The 21,952-nt window shown below is 49.0% G+C and overlaps 1 protein-coding gene across 8 annotated transcripts in view; it reads right to left on the minus strand.

Moving 5' to 3' along the window:
- Positions 1-21,952, minus strand: part of PAX5 (paired box 5) — a 186,194-nt gene that overhangs the window by 111,520 nt on the left and 52,722 nt on the right. For all 8 annotated transcript variants that reach the window (XM_061132928.1, XM_061132925.1, XM_061132927.1 and 5 more), the window contains one exon: positions 6,601-6,776. In XM_061132928.1, coding sequence (XP_060988911.1) covers positions 6,601-6,776 — 176 coding nt within the window. The remainder of the gene's footprint in view (positions 1-6,600; positions 6,777-21,952) is intronic.

A 21,952-nucleotide genomic window follows, 5' to 3' on the forward strand; every position in this document is an offset into this window, starting at 1 on the left:
ATATAGGGTTGTCATTACCATCTTTCTAAATTCCATATATATGCATTAATATACTGTATTGATGTTTCTCTTTCTGACTTACTTCACTCTGTATAACAGGCTCCAGTTTCATCCACCTCATTAGAACTGACTCAAATGCGTTTTTTTTTACAGCTGGGTAATATTCCATTGTGTATATATACCACAGCTTCCTCATCCATTCATCTGCTGATGGACATCTAGGTCGCTTCCATGTCCTAGCTATTGTACACAGTGCTTCAGTGAACACTGGGGTACACGTGTCTCTTTCAATTCTGGTTCGAGGAAAGACTTTCAGCCTCCTCTTCTGAATAAACTCTATTCTGTCTGCAGAGGAGGAGCCTGGCCCTGAGCACAGCTAGCTCAGAGCAGAGGGTACAGTCGCTGCCCCGACTTCGGCTCAGACCTCCAGAGACCATGCTGGTCGCCGGCAGCCCCAGCACTTCATGATTCCTGCAAAGCTCCCAGGGTGAGTAGACTGGACCCCCAGGCTGTGTCTCGAGGACACTGCCTGCCTGCAAGAGTCCATGGTCAGCCTGATTGTGTTTAACTGTGGGGAGTCCAGTGGCTACCAGTGTGAGCTCTGGACCTGGCTTCCAACTTGGCTCCACACTTACTGAGTCCCTGTGGCTAAGTCACTGAACTGATCTCACCAAGCCTCAGCCATCCTGTCTGCACAATGGGGATAACAGGAGTTTTGTGACTTTGTAAAGAGATGGGGCTGGGAGAGTTCTTCTCAGAATAGAGCCAGGTCCCTGGTAAGCAATGAACACAACAATTATTAACAGTAATGACTAGAACCCGGTGCATTCATGAGCTCAAACAAGAGGCAAGACAGCCTGGACTAAGTGGGTCAGTGAAGGGCTCCCAGGGCAGGCAGGACTCCTGGTGGGCCTGGACAGCATAGGTTTAGAAACAGACTGAAAGAATGTTCCATCCAGGGAAACTGTGAGCAGGAGTTTGGAGAATAACAGCATCAAGAAAGAACAATAACTGCAGTCCCTGCCTCACTCCAAGCTCAGAGCCGGGGTTCCCATGCTTGGGCACGCTCACACACACACACACACACACACACACACACACCCCAGCCATCGTCCATGGCCCACTTGCATAGGAGGAGCCCAACCCATGTGGAGCATGAGGGGTCAGGCCCGGCTCCAGCAGAGCATCATGTAGGGAAGCAGAGGGCCACGGGGATGGTGAAGGGCCGGGATGAAGACAGAAAGCTGGGATTTAGATTTTGAGCAGTGGGAAACCACAAGGGCCACCACGTGAGGACGCGCTTCGGGAAGAGAAAGCCCGCGGGGCAGCAGGAACCGCGCAGGAGGCAGGAGCCCCACGGACGCTTGCTTCCAGGAGCGCCGACCAGCCCAGGCCTCAGACTCCGGGCTCCTTGGGACGCACTGCCTCCAGGGCAAAGCCAGCCCTTCGGGGTTCAGGGCCGCCCGCTGCTGCAGCCCTGTTGTCTCCGACTTTCTTTGGCTCAGCCCATATCCCAACCACTTAGCCTGGCCCGCAGGTCCCTGCCGTACCTCCACCCTCCATGCCTTCATCCGTGCAGCTCCCGCCTAGAACGCCCTCTGCAGCCAACTCTACCTTCTCCACAGAGCTACGTTCCGCCCACCCCTCAGGGCACCGCATGAAGGACACCTCCTCCAGGAAGCCTTTCCCCGTGCTTAGCCTGGCACACCTGTCTCCGCTCCCCACTTCTCTCCCTACCCGCTCTCCTCCCGGAATTCCCTGAAGAACGAAAACATGTGTGCCACCTCATCATTTCCTCACAGTCCCCAGCTCTCTACCTGACTTAGCAAGAGTTCAAACCCTCTCTGATGACCCAGCTCAATCGTGCTCAGAAACATAAAACCAACGCCTTCCCAGGAAGAGGATGCCCACAGAAGCAGGCAGCACTCAGCCCCAGGCCCACCAGCCTGGAGAAAGGCCGCTGAGCAGGGGCAAAGCAGCTGATGGGGGCAGGAGGCATTCCTGGCGGCTTCTCTGTTAGCAAGGGACAGGACGTCTCCCGGTTTAACCCCCTGTGACCTTTGAACTTTCCGGGAGGTCAGCAGCATGTCCCCCTTCCCCAGCTGTCTTCCTGTCTCTGGCCCGATGGGAGGGAGGGCCCTGGGCCCGTTCCATTTTGCGCCCGTATTGATCTGTTGGCAGCAATGGGCTGGATAATTAGCCAGGAATTAGGGTTTCTATTACAGCCAGGAGGCTGCTCCAGCTGATTTATCACCTGAATAATTTACTGTGATTGAAAGGAAATTAAAATGAACTCCATTTGACAACTGTGAGCTTTTATGGGCTTTAGTGAAGGCTCAAAAGCCAGATTAATAGCCTAGTGTTGGTTAATAGTCTGCCGAGAGTAAATACGGCAGGCTGTGCTCTGGGGTGGCCTTCCTGCCGTGGCTGGAGGAGGGACCAGCTCCCGCCAGCCAGCAGCGTGGCACCCATGACAGCGTCAACGTGAGTTTTACTGAAACACATTCCACTGTTCGAAACACACACACACACATACCACTCGCCCGCGTTTCTTTTTTTTTTCTCTTCTCCTCCAAGGTGATTTTTACTCGCTCCACATGGAGGAAAAACAGAATTGCTTTTTCAATAACCATTTTGAAAAGGAAGTGTTTCATTGTCCTAGGAGTGTGTATACATTAACCCATTCTACCCAGGACAAGGTTTTACTAAGTTCCTGTTTAAAAGGAAGAAGCATGGCTGCTTCCACCCGGGACAGATCTTGGCAGGAAGAGCAGCCAGGTGAGGGTGGGCTCTGAGCTTGTGGAAGTGACAGGCAGGACCCCAGCCTGGCCCTGAGGAAGTATGCTCTTCCTATGGCAGTTGGAGGCAGGGAGATTAAGGAGGATTTGACCACCCAAGCCTCTGGCAAGACTCTGAGGGTTCTAAGAATGACCAGCAGACTCTGGCTGCAAAAGGCCAGTTCTGAAAACCAGTCAATCAGAAAACTGGCTCCTAGAACTGTTTGGGGACACGGAGGCCCATATATCTGTCTTGTCCAAGGTAGACAAAAGATCTTGAGGTCAGAGTCCAGGTCTGCAGCCTCGACAAATCCCAGAAGCCTGAAAACAGGGTGAACGGTCTGAAAAAAAATGTTCCAGTCTGTTAAATGGGCTCACAAATCTTGCCTGGCCTGTGTAGCGGGCATTTGCATGGAGAGTCTGATGCGAGGATGGATGTGAAAGATCTTTGGAAACTGCATAGACAGGGAAGATCACTGCCGCTACTACTGGGCTGTGCTGGGCTGATGTCAAAACCACACTCCCTACTGTCCCAGAAACAGAAACTGAAGTCTGGAGTAAAAGTGACTTGCCCAGCTGGACAGAGGCTGGACTCAAGTCAGACACTCCCAAGTCTAAGGCCAGTAAATCTTCATCCTCCCCCGCGAGCTGCCACTAGACCCAGGAGACCAGATCAGCTCACACTTGGAAGAGGGGCCGGCCCTGATGGCCAGAGCTCTGGGCCCCTTCCTGACCCACTGGGGCTCACGAGGCCAGGCTGCCAGCAGGTGTGAGAAACCTGTACCCTTGACGCGCGTCCCTTCCTAGCCTGTGGCCCCTTGCTCGGCCAACATTTATCCCAAGTGACTGGGAGTGTGGAGCGAGGGTGCGTCATTCATAGTCCAGTGCCTGTGTGTGTACCCGCAGCCCCGTGGTCTCACCTACTATCTCTCCTCATTACGGCCCATTACGGGAAGGTGAACCAGAAAGCACTGAGTCAGTCATTACCCCGCAGGCGGGCCCTGCCTCGGAGCCCACACAATCAGAGTCAGGCCCGCAGAGTGTCAGTGCTGTTCTGAAGGACACTGCAAGGCCAGACTGCTAGGAACAGGGCTCCTCCTCCAAGGCCCATCTCTACACAGGCCTACTGACCTGTCCCCCAACGTCACTTCCTCCATAACATCCTTCCTCCCCGTGCTCCCTGTGGAGGCACCGTCTCTGTTCATCAGGGTACACAGAACTTTCTCCCTTGCCTTACAGGTTCTGAATCCACATCACATTGCCCCTGTGAGGCTGGGGGCTGAGCTGAGGCCTGATTCATCCCGCCCTCCTGCCTCTGGGGGCCCAGCACTGTGCCACGGTCACAGTTACCATGTGAGATACATGCGGGATAAATGAGCAAATGAGCATCTGAGCAAGTGAGTGCATGGATATGTGGGTGGACTCCTCCAAAGCATGAAGCCCTATAGTCTGCCTGGGCTTCTGGGCATTCCAAGCTGAATGAACTAGGATTAGATTCTGTGTTTGCATGAGAATCACATGAAACACAGAGGGAAACATGATCCCTGACACCTAAAGTCTGAATTAAGTAAATAAGAGCTTAGTAGAAATGCCAGAGGTTTTGTGCAGAGGTCAGACAAACCCTATCCTTTCTGTGGGCCTGTAAGAAATGAGGAGATTGATAGCTTCTTTTTAGAGCCCTACTGGCTCTAAAATTATGTAATATTGTGAAAGGTTACAAGATAACTTTTCTCCCAGATTCTGGAGGGAAAGGTAGGCTCATCCAAGGAAGGTTCCAAGTTGAGTCCCTCTGCTCTCTCCTTAGGGGGTCAGATGGAATGTGGCTTCGGGCATCTCTCTGAAGGGCTCCGAGCAGTGGGACAGGCTGCCTGTGATGGAAACAGACACTTCTCCCCAGAGCCCAGGACCTACAGTGTGTGAGACTAGCTCTGACCTGCACCCATGACTGTGTGATTCCTGGAGGAGGGGTCATTCCACTGCAGGAGAAAGACGGAAACGCTGAGCACCGTCTATGAGACCAGACCCGGCTACCCGGCATCTCCTCCTCCCCTCCCCCAGTCCCTTCCCTGAAGCCCAGCCACACTTCCCTTCCTTCCTCACTCCTGCCACACTCCCTCTGGCCTCAGGGTCTTTGTACTCTTCCCTCTGCCGGTCTGTTCTCCCGACCACGTCCCTTCGGGGCTCAGCGGAAGCCACTGTGGCCTCCAGGCTGGCTCAGCACCTGCTTTATGCCTCTAGAGAACCTCAGACGTCTCCTCCTCAGTGCCTAGCACATCTGTCATCCAAGACCCTTTGAGTAATCCTTCTTTGTTGTGATTCTTCCACACATCAGTAGTCACCCTGAGGGCAGGTCTAAGCCTGTCTTGTTCACTCATGTACCGAGTGACTGGCTCAGTGCCTTGCACATAATAAACACTCATCAGTGTTTGTTAAGTGAATACATAACTTGTTGGGTGAGTGAGTCAGTGAATGAAAGTCACTCAGTCATGTTTGACTCTTTGCAACCCCATGGTCAGGCTCCTCTGTCCACAGAATTCTCCTGGCAAGAATAATGGAGTGGGTATTCATTCTTTTCTCCAGGGAAACTTCTCCACCCTGGGATTGAACTCAGGTCTCCTGCACTTGCAGGCAGATTCTTTACCATCTGAACCACCAAGGATGCCCAGACTTGTTGGGTGACCTTAGGCCAAGCCTCTTTGCCTCACTAGGCCCCAGCTTCCCCATCTGAAAACAAAGCAGCTAGATGGTCTGTGAGTGTCCTCCTGGCAACCACACAAAGGCAGCCAGACTGTCACAGGGTGGTGGTCCCTGGGGCCTTGCTCACTCCTCCCTGTCCAAGGTCCCCTCCGGCACCTCCTCTCTCCACGGCAGCCTGTCCTGCAGCCTACACTGTTTCGGGTGACTCTTTGGGAAAACTGCAGAAGCCATCCTCTCATTAGTCTGCTGAGGCAGCTCAGCAGGTTAGTCTTCACCACCAGGACCAGCCAGCAAGTGCTGGGGAAGTCATCGCTCTAGGCCCCTGCATCTCACCCAGCGGATGGGAGCTCTCAGGACGCAGGAATCAAGTCCGAGCCTCCTGTGCCTGTGAGGTCTCCAGCCCAGGGCTTGTCACATGCGGGGCACCAGGAACCAGTCTCCTGAATCAAATCTGGTACTTAGGGGGAAACTCATCGAGGTCCTGAGAGCCCCTCCCTGGGCAGAGCCTTTCTGGTCCCTCCCTTCTCTGAGGCAGGGACTGCTTCTCAGCCCAGGTTAGAGCAGAAGGCTGCTAGCAAGGATCATCTTGCTTTCTTCCCTCTCTTGCAAATGACCCAGCTGTGAGTCTGTCCAGTGAGACACTTCTTCATCTCCAGACCCTTGGATTCAATTCTAAAAGCATGACAGGGCAACATGACGAGGGGGCTGACAGTGGGGGACACGCCAGGGCCATCATCACCTGGTTTATGGCCATACGGTGCTCACATATCTCCACCTGCATCCTGACAGACAGGATAATGACCCAAGACCACCTCAAGTGGCTCAGGACATCATTACACCAGCCTGTGCGCAGAGCCCCGGGTAAGCACAGCCCACTCAGCAATGGCAGAGCAGCCAGACATGGAACGCCCCCCCGCCGGGCCCGAGAGACCAGCCACCAGGGCCAGCAATCGCGAGAGCCCCAGATGCGTCCTCTAGACCTCGGAGGCCGCCACTGGCCAGGTGTGGCTCTGAGTAACACCCGGCACTCTCACGCACACCCTGCCGAACGCCTTCGGGTACGTCACCCAGGCCTGCCTGCGGGTGGCGGGTGGCGGGTGGCGGAGGCAGCGAGTCGGGGTCATACCTGCTCAGGCTTGATGGGCTCCGCGGTGGTGAAGATGTCCGGGTAGTGCTGCCTCTCAAACACGCGGTCCAGCACCTCCAGCTGCTGTTGCGTGAACAGGTCTCCCCGCATCTGCTTCCGGAGGAAATCTCGGCCTGGCAGTGAGTGGCCGTTCGGCACGGGAGACTCCTGAATACCTTTGATGAGCACGAGAGAGGAGGGGTGAGTGCGGGTGCCGCAAGCCGCTGGGCAAGACAGGCCAGACCCTGGATTGGGAAGCGGGTCTGGGAGACACCAAGCCCACCTCCTTCCCTGATGAGAGAGGACACAGGAGCGCAGGTGGGGAGGGGTTCTTTGCCGAGGTCACCCGGCTGGTTAGGCCAGAGCCAGCTTCCCACAGCCACACGCCAGGCCCTGCGTGAAGCACGTTTCATTGCAGTTAATCCCCACAACGAAACCAATGCAGATGGTATTATTTCCCCCATTTTGCAGAGGAGAAAATTGAGACCTAGAAAAGTACACTGGTTTGCCTGAGGATTGGAACGCAGGTTGACTCAGAGGCTTAACCACCAAGCACCACCGCCTCTCCTGCAATGAAGGTCCCCTTGGATCAGTTTTGTCCCAGAGCTGAGGCCCTTACCTGGGACGTTTGCCATCATATCATGTGACCAGCCAATAAAACACAAGTGTTAGGAAGGCTGTAGGGAAACACATGCTCTCATACAGGTCTGACGGGAGTCTACTCGTCACACACCCCTGGTGGACAATTTGATAAAATCTATCAAGATCACATGGGGCTCTCGTGACAGGAATACTGGAGTGCTCTGCCATCCCCTCCTCCAGTGGTCCATTTTGTCAGAACACTCCACTATGACCCATCCTGAGCCTAGCACGGCATGGCTCATAGCTTCACGGAGTTACACAAGCCCCTTCACCACAAGGCTGTGAGACGGTTAGACAGCATCACCAACTCAACGGACAGCAATTTGAGCAAACTCCAGGAAATGGTGAAGGACAGGGAAGCCTGGCACGCTGCAGTCCATCGGGTCGCAAAGAGTCAGACACAACCCAGTGACTAAACAACAAAGTCAGGATCACAAATGCAAGTTCTCTTTGATAGAGCAATTGCACCTCTGGGAATTTATTTTACAGTTAAACTTACACCTATAGGAAGTGATACATGTACAAAGTACTAGTAGCAAAAGACAGGAAACAACCCAAAGTTTGTTTTAGGAACTGGTTAAATAAGTTACGGTCTGCTCACACAGTAGAACTCCGCGCAGCAGCAAAAAGGAAAGAGGACTTCCTCTGCGAAGTGATCCAGAAAGATGTTCAAGACACATCGTGAAATGAAAAATAAATAAGATTCAGCACAGCACACAATCTTTCGTGTAAAAAAGGAAGAAAATAAGACTTTACATGCATTGTGTGTGTATGTGTGTGTGTGTGTGTGTGTGTGTATTTATTTATATATTTAACTTTAACTTATATGCAGAATACATCATGCGAAATGCCGAGCTGCATGAAGTGCAGACTAGAATCAAGATTGCCGAGAGAAATATCAATAACCTCAGATACACAGATGTCACCACCCTTATGGTAGAAAGTGAAGAACTAAAGAGCCTCTTGAGGAAAATGAAAGAGGAGAGTGAAAAAGCTGGCTTAAAACCCAAAATTCAGAAAACTAAGATCATGGCATCTGGTTCCATCACTTCAAGGCAAATAGATGGAGAAACAATGGAAACAGTGACAGACTTTATTTTCTTGGGCTCCAAAATCACTGCAGATGGTGACCGCAGCCATGAAATTAAAAGATGCTTGTTCCTTGGAAGAAAAGTTATGACCAACCTAGACAGCATATTTAAAAGCAGAGACATTACTTTGCCAACAAAGGTCTGTCTAGTCAAAGCTATGGTTTTTCCAGTAGTCACATGTGGATGTGAGAGCTGGACTATAAAGAAAGCTGAGCGCTGAAGAATTTATGCTTTTGAACTGTGGTGTTGGAGAAGACTCTTGAGAGTCCCCTGGACTGCAAGGAGATCAAACCAGTCCGTCCTAAAGGAAATCAGTCCTGAATACTCATCGGAAGGACTGATGCTAAAGCTGAAACTCCAATACTTTGGCCACCTAATGTGAAGAACTGGCTCATTGGAAAAGACGCTGATGCTGGGAAAGATTGAAGACAGGAGAAGAAGGGGACAACAGAGGATGAGATGGTTGGATGGCATCACTGACTCGATGGACATGAGTTTGAGCAAGCTTTGAGAGTTGGTGATGGACAGGTGATGGACAGGGGAGCCTAACGTGCTGCAGTCGATGGGGTCACAAAGAGTAGGACACAGCTGAGTGACTGGACTGAACTGAACTGATAAATATATATATGTGTGGGTGTGTGTTTCTCGTGGTGCCTTCCAGAGCCATACGGAGGCAACATGAGAAATATTTAGAGTGGTACCCATTTAGGGAGGTAGAAACTAAATGGATGGAGGCAAAAGAGAAGGAGACTTTTCATAGCATGACTGTTCTGTTTGCTTTGTTACAGAACTTTAAATGTATTGCCTATTCAGAAATGTAAATTACAAAGAAAGTACAGCATTAAATTCTCTATGGGTTCTGTATTGTTAGCTCTTCACACTATCACAGTCCCTGGTGGTGATGCCTACATTTCAAAGAAAATATTACAAACTATCAATTGAAAATTAAAATGGTTGAAATATATATTGTGAGCTTTGGGTCTGAACCATCCAAAACAAGAGAAATGGTGGGTGAAAGATTCCAGTGAGGAATGGCCTCCAGGGCCATCATTCCCCAAGGCCCTCTGGAACCAAGTTGCTCATTCAGGGCCACCCAGAAACACTGCTGGTAGACAGGCCCAGAGGAGAGGCCTCTGCTTTTGCCATTGGGAAGCCCTAGAGGGAACCAGCGTGTGTCACATCTCTCCCTGGCAGGTGCCCTTACAGAAGGCCATCGCCAGTCCCCCTTCCACCCCTGCCCCACCAGCCCGCTGCTGCCCCAAACTTCATTCATCAGGTCAAAGCCCCACCCATGTAAGAAGGAATCCACACCAAGGAGCTTGAAGCAGTGGGATGCTGTGTCCTTGAGATAATGCCCAAAGCTGGTGTTTCCCCAGATGTCTTACTGGGGGCAACTACAATACAGGCTCTGACATTTGAACAAAGACACCAGCTTTGGGTGTTGAAAGGAGTGCTGGCCTTTCAGAGTCCCCTGTGTAGGCAGAGAGCTCAGAGTGCCCCAGCAACCTCTACTGGAAAGGTCTTCAGAGGTGGCTCAGGACACCCCTGAGAAAATGGATCCCAGGTCAGTTCTGGCCCAAGAGGATACCTAAGCTGGGCTATAGACTGAACGACCGACAGCCCAACATGAGGGCTCCTTAGCGGGATCTCTGATCATGTCTTCCAGTCTGGAGCCTGAGGCCCTCCTCTAGAAGCCTGTGACACTGGCCTTCCTGCCCGTGGGACATCATCCTCAGAGCCCCCTCTTCCATCATGGCCTACCCCGTGGGATTATCCCACAAGGGCACCAAGACAAGCGGTATGTGGGAGCTCAGGGCTCAGACGCGGTCTGCCCAGCAGTGTTTTCCACTGGCTGGCATTCACCAAGGGGCCCTTGTGTACACAAGTGTACACGCACACACACACATGGGGGAAGAAGGCTCAGCTGGCCTCTCCTCAGCTACTGCTCTGGCGAGTCATCCTGACCCCTGGCACTCTCGCCAAAGCATGACCTTGGCCTGAGTTCCCCAGTGCTCCCACTGAAGTGTCTCTTCCCATCAGAGTAACTGCATCCACCTCTAGGAGACTTCTCCCTGCCCACCAACTCCACATAAACTCACTAGCCCCTGTCCTCCCTGCCAGGCTCTGAACTCCTAATAAGGGCTCCTTCCTGTCTGCAGGCTCCTGGCCACTCCTGCCAAGGCCCCACCCTGCTGAGCCCCACTGGACGGTGTCCACCTCTTCCCTCCCCATCGGGCTGCCCCACCAGACGTGCCCCCACCTCTGCCTCTGGAGGAGGTCAGTCCCTGGCAGCCAGGCTGTCCTCCTGTCCTCTCGCACGGGCTTCACAGGCTGGGCTCTGCGCACAGCTCGGAGCTCCAGAAAGCCAGAGCTTTGCCTCCACTGAGGAAGTTCAGAGAGGCTGGCTCAGTGGAGGGCTCCAGTGGGCAAGGTCACTGTGTGGTCACCAAGCAGGGCCTGGCACAGAGTTACGGCTCAGGACGCATGCCAAACCAAGCGCACACACTCAGGGTCCTTGGAAGCCCAGGGCCCAGGACACCGCCAATTCTGCAGCACAGGCAGCCTCACCAAGTCTTCCAGAAAGAAGGCCCACCACGTTCTGCTCTGACCTTCTGAAAGTCAGCCACAGCGCCATGGGCTGAGCCTGGGAGAGTGCGCAGGCTCTCCTGGTGACCCACACATAGAGTTGAGGACTGTGAGCTGGGAAGAGCCACCCTCAGTCACTCACCCCAGCACGGCCTCTGCTTTCTCTCTCCTGGCCACTCCTGCCATGAGCTGGGCATGTCAGGCGGGAGGGAGGTGAAGTCTACCTGCCACTTGGCACAGATGCCAAAAGTCTATTATTTCCTGAAGAAGGCCTGGGGCCCTCCTAAACAACCAATCATTTATTCATTCATTTAACAGATACCGATACAGAGTTTAATCTGCACCAGGTGATAGCCTCCCAAAGGGAGTCATGCTTGAAGTGGAAGCAGAGGACAAAAGGTCAGCAAGAGCTAAGGGGCAGGGGAGGGTGTAACAGGCAGGGGAGGAGATGACGGGGACAGAGGGAGCTGGGGTGAGGAGATCCCAGGAGACTCTGGACAGGCAGGCAGGGGTTGGGTCACAGAGGCCACAGAAGCCACAGAGGTAATCAGAGCCTCAGCAGAGGAGCAGCGGGGTGGGGAGCCACGGAAAGGAGCTGGGGAAACAATCGCCCTTCACATGTCTCACTCCCAGAGCCTGAATTGCTAGTTCCTTTAGTGCAGGCTGTGCTTTCTAACCCCTGCTCCCAAAGTTTGGAAAGACTCAGTTCAGTTCAGGTTCTCAGTTGTGTCCAACTCTTTGTGACCTCATGGACTGCAGCACGCCAGGCTTCCCTGTCCATCACCAACTTCAGGAACTTGTTTAAACTCATGTCCATCGAGTCAGTGATGCCACCCAACAGTCTTATCCTCTGTCGATCCCTTCTCCTCCTGCCTTCAATGTTTCTCAGCATCAAGGTCTTTTCCACTCAGAACTGAATGAGTCATTCTTCAAATCAGGTGGCCAAAGTATTGGAGCTTCAGCTTCAGCATCAGTCCTTTCAATGAATATTCAGGACTGATTTCCTTTAGGACGGACTGGTTTGATCTCCTTGCAGTCCAAGGGACTCTCAAGAGTCTTCTCCAACACCACAGTTCAAAAGTATCAATTCCCTACAGACACCTTATCTTCGACAAAGAAGGCAAGAATATACAATGGAAAAAAGACAACCTCTTTAACAAGTGGTGCTGGGAAAACTGGTCAACCACTTGTAAAAGAACGAAACTAGAACACTTTCTAACACCATACACAAAAATAAACTCAAAATGGATTAAAGATCTAAATGTAAGACCAGAAACTATAAAACTCCTAGAGGAGAACATAGGCAAAACACTCTCCGACATAAATCACAGCAAGATCCTCTATGACCCACCTCCCAGAATATTGGAAATAAAAGCAAAACTAAACAAATGGGACCTAATGAAACTTAAAAGCTTTTGCACTACAAAGGAAACTATAAGCAAGGTGAAAAGACAGCCCTCAGATTGGGAGAAAATGATAGCAAATGAAGAAACAGACAAAGGATTAATCTCAAAAATATACAAGCAACTCCTGCAGCTCAATTCCAGAAAAATAAATGACCCAATCAAAAAATGGGCCAAAGATCTAAACAGACATTCCTCCAAAGAAGGCATACAGATGGCTAACAAACACATGAAAAGATGCTCAACATTACTCATTATCAGAGAAATGCAAATCAAAACCTCAATGAGGTACCATTACACGCCAGCCGGAATGGCTGCTATCCAAAAGTCTACAAGCAATAAATGCTGGAGAGGGTGTGGAGAAAAGGGAACCCTCTTACACTGTTGGTGGGAATGCAAACTAGTACAGCCACTATGGAGAACAGTGTGGAGATTTCTTAAAAAACTGGAAATAGAACTGCCGTATGACCCAGCAATCCCACTCCTGGGCATACACACCAAGGAAACCAGATCTGAAAGAGACACCAATGTTCATCGCAGCACTGTTTATAATAGCCAGGACATGGAAGCAACCTAGATGCCCATCAGCAGATGAATGGATAAGGAAGCAGTGGTACATATACACCATGGAATATTACTCAGCCATTAAAAAGAATTCATTTGAATCAGTTCTAATGAGATGGATGAAACTGGAGCCCATTATACAGAGTGAAATAAGCCAGAAAGATAAAGACCAATACAGTATACTAACGCATATATATGGAATTTAAAAAGATGGTAACGATAACCCTATATGCAAAACAGAAAAAGAGACATGGATGTACAGAACAGACTTTTAGACTCTGTGGGAGAAGGCGAGGGTGGGATGTTCTGAGAGAATAGCATTGAAACAAGTATACTATCAAGGGTGAAACAGATCACCAGCCCAAGCTGGATGCATTAGACAAGTGCTCAGGGCTGGTGCACTGGGAAGACCCAGAGGGATGGGATGGAGAGGGAGGCGGGAGTGGGGATCGGGATGGGGAACACATGTAAATCCATGGCTGATTCATGTCAATGTATGACAAACACCACTACAATATTGTAAAGTAATTGGCCTCCAACTAATAAAAATAAATGGGGGAAAAAATTTAAAAAATAAAAAATAAATTGCAAAAAATAAGATTAAAAAAAAAAAAAGCATCAATTCTTCAGCACTCAGCTTTCTTTATAGTCCAACTCTCACATCCATACATGACTACTGGAAAAACCATAGCTTTGACTAGATGGACCTTTGTCAGCAAAGTAATGTCTCTGCTTTTTAACACACTAAGTTGGTCATAACTTTTCTTCCAAGGAGCAAGCGTCTTTTAATTTCATGGCTGCAATCACCATCTGTGGTGATTTTGGAGCCCAAGAAAATAAAATCTGTCACTGTTTCCACTGTTTCTCCATCTATTTTCCATGAAGTGATGGGACCAGATGCCACAATCTTTGTTTTCTGAATGTTGAGCTTTAAGCCAACTTCTTCACTCTCCTCTTTCACTTTCATCAAGAGGCTCTTTAGTTCTTCTTCACTTTCTGCCATAAGGGTGGTGTCATCTGCATATCTGAGGTTATTGATATTTCTCCCGGCAATCTTGATTCCAGCTTATGCTTCATCCAGCCCAGCATTTCTCATGATGTACTCTGCATATAAGTTAAATAAGCAGGGTGACAACATACAGCCTTGATGTACTCCTTTCCCAATTGGAACCAGTCTGTTGTTCCATGTCCTGTTCTCACTGTTGCTTTTTGACCTGCATATAGATTTCTCAGGAGGCAGGTCAGATGGTGTTCTCATCTCTTGAAGAATATTCCACAGTCTGTGGTGATCCACAGAGTCAAAGGCTTTGGCATAATCAATAAAGCAGAAGTAGGTGCTTTTCTGGAACTCTCTTGCTTTTTTGATGATCCAACGGATGTTGGCAATTTGATCTCTGGTTCCTCTGCCTTTTCTAAATCCAGCTTGAACATCTGGAAGTTTACGGTTGACATACTGTTGAAGCCCGGCTTGGAGAATTTTGAGCATTACTTTGCTGGCGTGTGAAATGAGTTCAAGCGTGTGGTAGTTTTAACACTCTTTAGCATTGCCTTTCTTTGTGATTGGAATGAAAACTGACCTTTTCCAGTCCTGTGGCCACTGCTGAGTTTCCCAGATTGCTGGCATACTGAGTGCAGCACTTTCACAGCATCATCTTTAGGATTTAAAATAATTCAACTGGAATTCCATCACCTCCACTAGCTTTGTTTGTAGTGATGCTTCCTAAAGTCCACTTGACTTCACATTCCAGGATGTCTGGCTCTAGGTGAGTGATCACACCATCGTGGTTATCTAGGTCATGAAGATCTTTTTTGTATAGTTCTTCTGTGTATTCTTGCCACCTCTTCTTAATATCTCCTGCTTCTGTTAGGTCCTTTATTATGTTAGGTCCATTTCTGTCCTTTATTGAGCCCATCTTTGCACAAAACGTTCCCTTGGTATCTCTAATTTTCTTGAAGAGATGTCTATAGATTTTCCCATTCTATTGTTTTCCTCTATTTCTTTGCACTGACCACTGAGGAAGGCCTCCTTGTCTCTCCTTGCAATTCTTTGGATTAGAATCATCTGCATCCAAATGAGTATATCTCTCCTTTTCTCCTTTGCCTTTAGCTTCTCCTCTTTTCTCAGCTATTTGTAAGGCCTCTTCAGACAACCATTTTACCTTTTTGCATTTCTTTGTCTTGGGGATGGTCTTGATCACTGTCTCCTATACAATGTCACGAAACGCCATCCGTCCTCCTTGACTAGGAGCTGGTAAGATGAAGTTTGCACTTGTACTCATTTGGAGGTGATACGTGGAGTCAGCCTGTCAGCCACAGGTGATTCACTGAGCCCACACTGAAGGTAAGTCACTCCTCATGGCATGTGCCCCGTTGCCAGGATAAACACTAACCATGTGCCCCCATGCCACCTCCTCCAGCATGTCTTCCTTCATTCCTGAGTCACTTCTCCATCTCACCACTTTCTCCCTTATCTTAGAAGTCAGGCCCCCTAGGCTCTTCACTCTGACATAGCACTATTAGCTACCTTGGGGAGAAGCACCACAATTAATTTATCTCTGTCTTCTCCAAAGAGAACATTTGTAGAATAAATGAACAAATTAGTAATACTACCTCCACTCCACAGATCTGGCCTGCAAATGTCACATTCCATCTGACCTCATTCATTCATTCATTTGTTCATTCTTGCCTCAATCAACCTAAGGGAGCAGGCGCTGGGCTAATGCAGGGCAAACAGTGATGAGCAAAAGCTGGTCCTGCCCTGTCCTTGTGGAGTTATGCCCAGGGGAAGAGGCAAACGTTAACTGAAAAATAATCAGACCAGTGAAGGTGAAAGTGTCAACCATGACAAATACTCTGACAAAGAGACTCGTGGTTCTCAGGGGCCAGGGACATGGCGGACTCATCTCTGGGTACCACAGACAGAGGGTGAGCACGAACCAAACAGACGACATGCACAGAGACAGCTACAAAAGTGAACGCCAGAAAAACCACCCCCTACACAAGGACTGGTCTGAATCTCCAGGCCTCCAGTGGACACTTCCATAGCATTTCCCATCCACAAAGATGCTGTCTGACTTCACTGGAGAATGTGGTCTTGGAGACAGGCTCCAGAAGCACTTAGACCCATTTTATTCCAGGGAGGAAAAGCTGAATTTGCAATGTGAATGGTATGCTTAAATATATGGATAGACATGGGCAAAAGTACAAAGGTATACAGGGGGCATGGTATCTTTAAATCTTTTTTTCTACTCCAAATCAAATAATATGTAATAGACCCAGTGCTGGGCTTAGTCAACCATGGCTCGTCGAATTAACATTCTGGAAGCTAGCTTCAGGGGAGCAAGGGGCAGGAAGCTGTGTCTCGGGGAGCAAAGAAATGCTGGCTTTAAATTTCAGGTTAAACCAATGTTATTCACAACCCGGCTTTGAAGCTAAAAGCTTTACACAATTGGGTCTGGTCACGCAAAGAGGGAGGAAGCAAAAGAGCCTCAGATTCCCATCTGTCAAGAGAAAGCTGTCTCTTGTGTGTCTTAAAAGATCATAAACCCATTGCGTTTTCTTGAGAGCACAGCAGATTCAGGGGTTTTGCATTTTTTCTTGGAGGGTCCTGGTTTGTTTCTTTAAAAATCATCTTGTACTTTATATCTACAGATGCTCCCTGGGAGAAAAGAAATAAAATAAAAAACAAACAGGAATCTCCCTAATTCCTCTGGCATCATGGTCATCACCAGCCGGAAGCCCGGGAGCCCAGGAAAGGAGGCTGGAGCTACTGAGTCAGTCGCTGGCCATTCTCTGAGCCCCATTTCCCTGCAGGGCCCAGCCCAAGTCAGAGCTCCGACACAGCCTCCTTTATCCTCAGCATGGCAGGGCAGTGGAAGGGCACAGTGGGAGAAGGGCTGGGAGCCAACACACGTGGGTTCTAGCCCTGACTCTGCCCTTACTTGCTGGGTGGGCCCAGACAAGTTCCTCTCCCTCTCTGGGCCTTAGGTCCCCTACCAATAACCTAAGGAGGCTGTTATTCATTTCTAACCGCTTTCTTTTTTTTTTTTTTTAACCACTTTCTTCTTTAAAATCCATGTAGATTTTGTCTGCTAAATAGTATTAAATGAGCATTCATCTATCTTTACATTTTGGTTGTGTTTTCCATTTTGGTTGTTTGTGAAGTCTTTGTAAGGGAGTAATCTACAACCCAATATTCATTCAACCTCTAAATGATGGCCAAATGTACGCAAGAGATTTTCTCTTTGCTAATATTTGGTTTAGGGATGGACATGTGGGTGGGGGAGGGCTTCTAGGAGGAAGTCAGAGACAGGAGAAATCTTTGTTTTCCCACTGAGCTACATTTTTTTGAAATTGTGAAAATAACTCTCAGATCCCACCGTTAACGCGTCTCGCACTACAACGGGCCCTTCCCTTAGCAGGCTCTTAGGTCCTCTCCCAGTCTGGCTGGCAGTGCTCCGAGGAGGCTGACGTCTAGCCAGCCTGCTGCTTCCGGACTCCGGCATCCACCACGCTCACAGCCCCGCCTCCCTCAGGGAAGATGGAGACACAGCCAGGTCTGTGTGTGTGTCCTGTGCCACAGGAGTCTGGAGCCAGCGCGGGGGGCAACACCGAACTGGTATGGCCTGGGGCATTTCCAGCTTGAGTCAAGTGAGTCCAGGGAGTTTGGGGTGGTTTTCATCAGATGCAGAGATAGCAATCATAGCTGTCATAGCTAATTGTTAATTCTTTTTTTTTTTTTTTGACCACACCACGTGGCTTGCAGGATCCTAACTCCCCGACCAGCGATCAAACCCAGGCCCCAGCAGTGAAAGCACTGAGTCCTAATCACTGCACCGACAGGGAATTCTCTGTTGTAGCTAATTCTAAAAGCAACCCATAAAGCAGAAACCAACCAAATTCAGACCAGGCTAATCTGCAGCTTTAAGAAATTGTCTCAGATGCAAGAGAAGCTTGCTGAGGGTAGTAGTGGCTCCAGAATTTATCCTCAGGAGGTGCTAGGCAAGACCATGGGTTACAAAGGGGAGGTGAGGGTGGATAGCATATTTGTTCTGGGGCTACATCAGCAAAAGACCCTGCATACACTGAGAGAGCACTATGTATCCCTAGCAAAGATAAAGGGACGAGAAGACGTCTAAAGACAGAGGTGATGGGGGCATAGGCTCTTTAATCCCTGGTCTCATACTGGATGGAACACTGCTCCATGCCAGCCTCCCAGGCAAGTTATCTTCACATCTTTAAACTTCACTGACCCTCAGAGCATCTGGGTGGATGGGGGGGGCTGCATAATCTTACCCCATTTTACAGGTGAGAAAACTGAGGCTCAGAGAGGTTGAGTAGCTGAGGTCACTCAGCTGGGATTTGTACTTCAGTCTCTTGCCTGCAGATCCAGTGCTCTCTTCACCTCCCCCCCTGGGTCAACTGCTAAGACTAAAATCCTCTGTTTCTTCATCTGCAAACCAGTAAGCAGGACATGTAAACAGAACAGTGGTAAGCAGGACCATCTCTGGGGCTTTATAAGGAATAAATGAAATAATCTCAGTGACACACTGACATGAAGTTAGTGTCCAAACAACATTAGCTGCTGTCTGCATCATTTTCACCAGGAAAACCTTTCCAAGACTGCCACAGGACGAAGCCCAGCCCTCCCAGGCCTCCATGATCTGCCCCTCCAGTCAGGATCTTCCCCAACACCATCCAGGCAGGCTACTCCTCATTCCCCAAGAGTCCATGCTCCCCCTCTTCACTGTTCCTTCCGCCGACTCACCCTTCACCCCAGCCCACCAAAGGCTTGTCTAAAAGCCACCTCCTCTCGGAAGCACAAAATCCAAACTAATCGCACCATCTTCTAACTCTCCTCAGCAAGTTGCACGGGCTACCACTGTTATCCTGGATTTCACCCCTTCACAATCCACTCTGTGAGATCCATCCTCTTGGAATCTCCATTTGATTGCTGAGGAAACTGGCAGAGATAACAAGTAACTTGCACAAGGTCACAACAAGGTCACATGGCAGAGCACTTGCATACCTTTTAAAAGGTCCTACAGAGAAGCCAGCCACTGTGAGGGATGTGGTGGAGCCCATTGGCTAGGTTCAAATCCTCACTCCATCTCTTAGAAGCCTACGATACTTGAGAAACTTCAATCTCTAATCCCCAATTTTCTCATCCATAAAATGGGATAATACATAATGGTACATGGAATTGATGAAATTGAATAAGGATATATGTAAAATGCTTAGCATAGCTCCTGGCACAGAATAAGTGCTCAATAAACACAAGCAATGTCTAGGATTACTCCAGCAACCCTTGTTTTCTTCAGCATTGCTTTATTGTGCTTTGCAGATAATTGCCTTTTTTTTTTTTTTTTAACAAATTGAAGGTTTGTGGCAACCCTGCAGCAAACGAGTCTATCAGAGCCGTCTTTTCCAACAGCATTTGCTCACTTCATGTCACATTTTTGGTAATTCTCACAATAGTTCAAACCCTCTACCAGCAAAAAGATTATGAGGCACTGAAGACTTAGATGGTAGTTAGCATTTTTAGCAATAAAGTAGTTTTTAATTAAGGTGTGTACATCTGTTTTTAGACACAGTGCTACTGCAGACTTAATAGACCACAGTATAGGATAAACATAACTTTATATGCACAGGAAAACCAAAAAAGTGTGTTGACTCCATTTATTTCAAGTTGATTGACTGCGGCGGTATGGAACCAAACCTGAAATGTCTCCAAGGTATGCCTGTATTTCTTTCCTTCCCTGCTCAGAGTATAAGCTCTCTGAAGACTGAGCCTACGTCTGACTCACCACAAGCAAGGGAGATGCTGATTAATGTTTATTGACTGAATGAGTGACCTGGGAAGACTTGAAGGGTTGAAGGCCGAATGGTTCAGGAGAACTCAGTAGTCAGATAGTCTCTAGCATCATTGGAGAACTAGGGAGAAAACCTCTGTGAGTGACCTCCATTATATCAGTGATCCCCAAGGAGGAAAGCGTGAACCACCTAAGAGTTTATGTTCTACGTTCTAAGAAAGCGTGAACCACCTAAGAGTTTATGTTCTACGTTCTAAGAAAGAGCCAAGGCAGTTCACAAAATTTTAAACAAGAGGATGATAAAGTACCAAAACTCAGTTGAGCACTAAGCTTCCTGGCAACACACACCAAAAGGGAAACACAGCGAGTCGTAAAGTGTGTGTGCTCACAGCAACAACAAAACGCCATTGATTCTTCCGCTCAAAATAACTCATAGCGCTTCTATTCTCTGCATGGTGTTTTGAATGCTTAGGGTGACTCTAAGATGACTAATAACCCAGATGTGGGTCCTAGAAGAGGGATTATCAGAGCCAGATCTCAATTAAGGGGAGGGAGCAAGGTGCTGGGATAAGGGGATAGGACTCCAGCCCCAGACAACTAGCATCAGTCAGCAATATCTTGAGAGCATCTACACTACGAGCCAGGCCCTGAGCTGGGAATCAGGGCGGCAGGACCGGAAAGGTCTCCTGGCAGCCCAGAACCAACATCGATGTTCCGGGTGATTTTATAAATGCCATCCTAAACCAGGGCCACACGCTGAGAAAAAATCAGAGCGGCATGGAGGAAAATTCCATTGGAAAGACCATTATTCAGCCATTAGTTTCACTCAATCTTTCTTCTCGGAGAAGGAATACGCGAAGTTGTAAAATTGCTAAATACGTTCAGGTTCGACCAGAGTGAATCTGATTGTGCTGTGTGTTAACCAGCGAGTCACAGGCTGTCAGGGAGGGAAAGACCCCAAAGGGCCAACGATTCCACACTCGGTTTGGGGCCAGAAGGCAGGTCTAAGGGGAGCTGAGCCTAGGAAGACATGAGGCCCCTGACTCCTGTTCCAAGCCTCACGATCCATTCATTCCTAAGCCACCTGCACCAAATTCCCATTGAGTGTCTGGTCTTGCACTTGGCACCTGAGCTAGAGAGGGACGTTTTAACCCTTGCCTTCAAGTGGGGGACACAGACAAGTGAAAGATTCCAATGTACTAAGCTAAGTCCAGAGCCCTGAAGGAGCCAAAGGCAGAGGTAAGCCTGAGAAGCAGAGGCAGCCCTGGGAGCTAGACAGAAGCAGTCAATCCTCATACAGAGCTTATTCTGTGCCAGGAACTATTCTAAACACCTTATCCATTTAATCCACACAACAACCCAGTGATGTCAAGTTTGTTACTGCCTCCTCCCACTTTACAGATGAGGAAACTGAGGCACAGGGAGGTTAATCACCTTGCCCAAGGTCACACAGCTAGAAGATGGAGGAGATGGGATCGAAACCCAAGCAGTCTGGCTCCAGAGTCTGCACCTAACTCTACGCTAAACTGCTCCACTTCATCCAGACTGGGAGCAGGGGTGATCCAGAAAGCTCCCCTGGCAAAGATGAAGCCTGAGTCAGGGGTAAGTGGGAAGGAGCTGGCCAAAGAAACGGGCAGGGAAGAAGTACATTCCAACCAGAAGGCACAGCACATGCAAAGGCCCAGAGGCACAAAAAAGCCTGGTGCCTGGGAATGGCTATAATTCAGTAGGTTTAGTGGGCAGAAAGAGGGCAGGGGGGGCGGTGCTGAAAGCGGAGGGAGCAAAGTGGGCAAGGCTCTTTTCTCCCTGTTTAGCCACTTCGTACTGTTATCCAGAGCCTAATAAATACTCCGAGGTACAAACAGTACAAATACATTATTGAAGCTCTCCTGGCATTGGTATGAAGCAATGGATTTCTTTGTGCTTAAATGAATCAAGATGACCTCAAAGCACAGACAAGAAGGAAGTAATACCTTGTGCATTGCCCCAGGACAAGTCTGTTCTCTCTAATCCGTACTGTCCAAGTCCATTACCTCGTATAGTAGTACCTAATTACTCCACCTTACAGAGAGATAGGCACACTAATTAGGAACGATGTTAACCACCATAGTGAAACTATTCCAAAGCAGAGGAAATATTACTAGGAGCAAAAGGGTGATTTGTTTCTGTGAATTGTGCTTTCAAATGAGATCAAAGAATGCTAAAGGCTTCGTTTTAATTATACCTGGAAGGACTTCTCATGTATGCATACCTT

The sequence above is a fragment of the Dama dama genome, chromosome 29, assembly GCF_033118175.1.
Source record: "Dama dama isolate Ldn47 chromosome 29, ASM3311817v1, whole genome shotgun sequence".
NCBI lineage: Eukaryota > Metazoa > Chordata > Mammalia > Artiodactyla > Cervidae > Dama > Dama dama.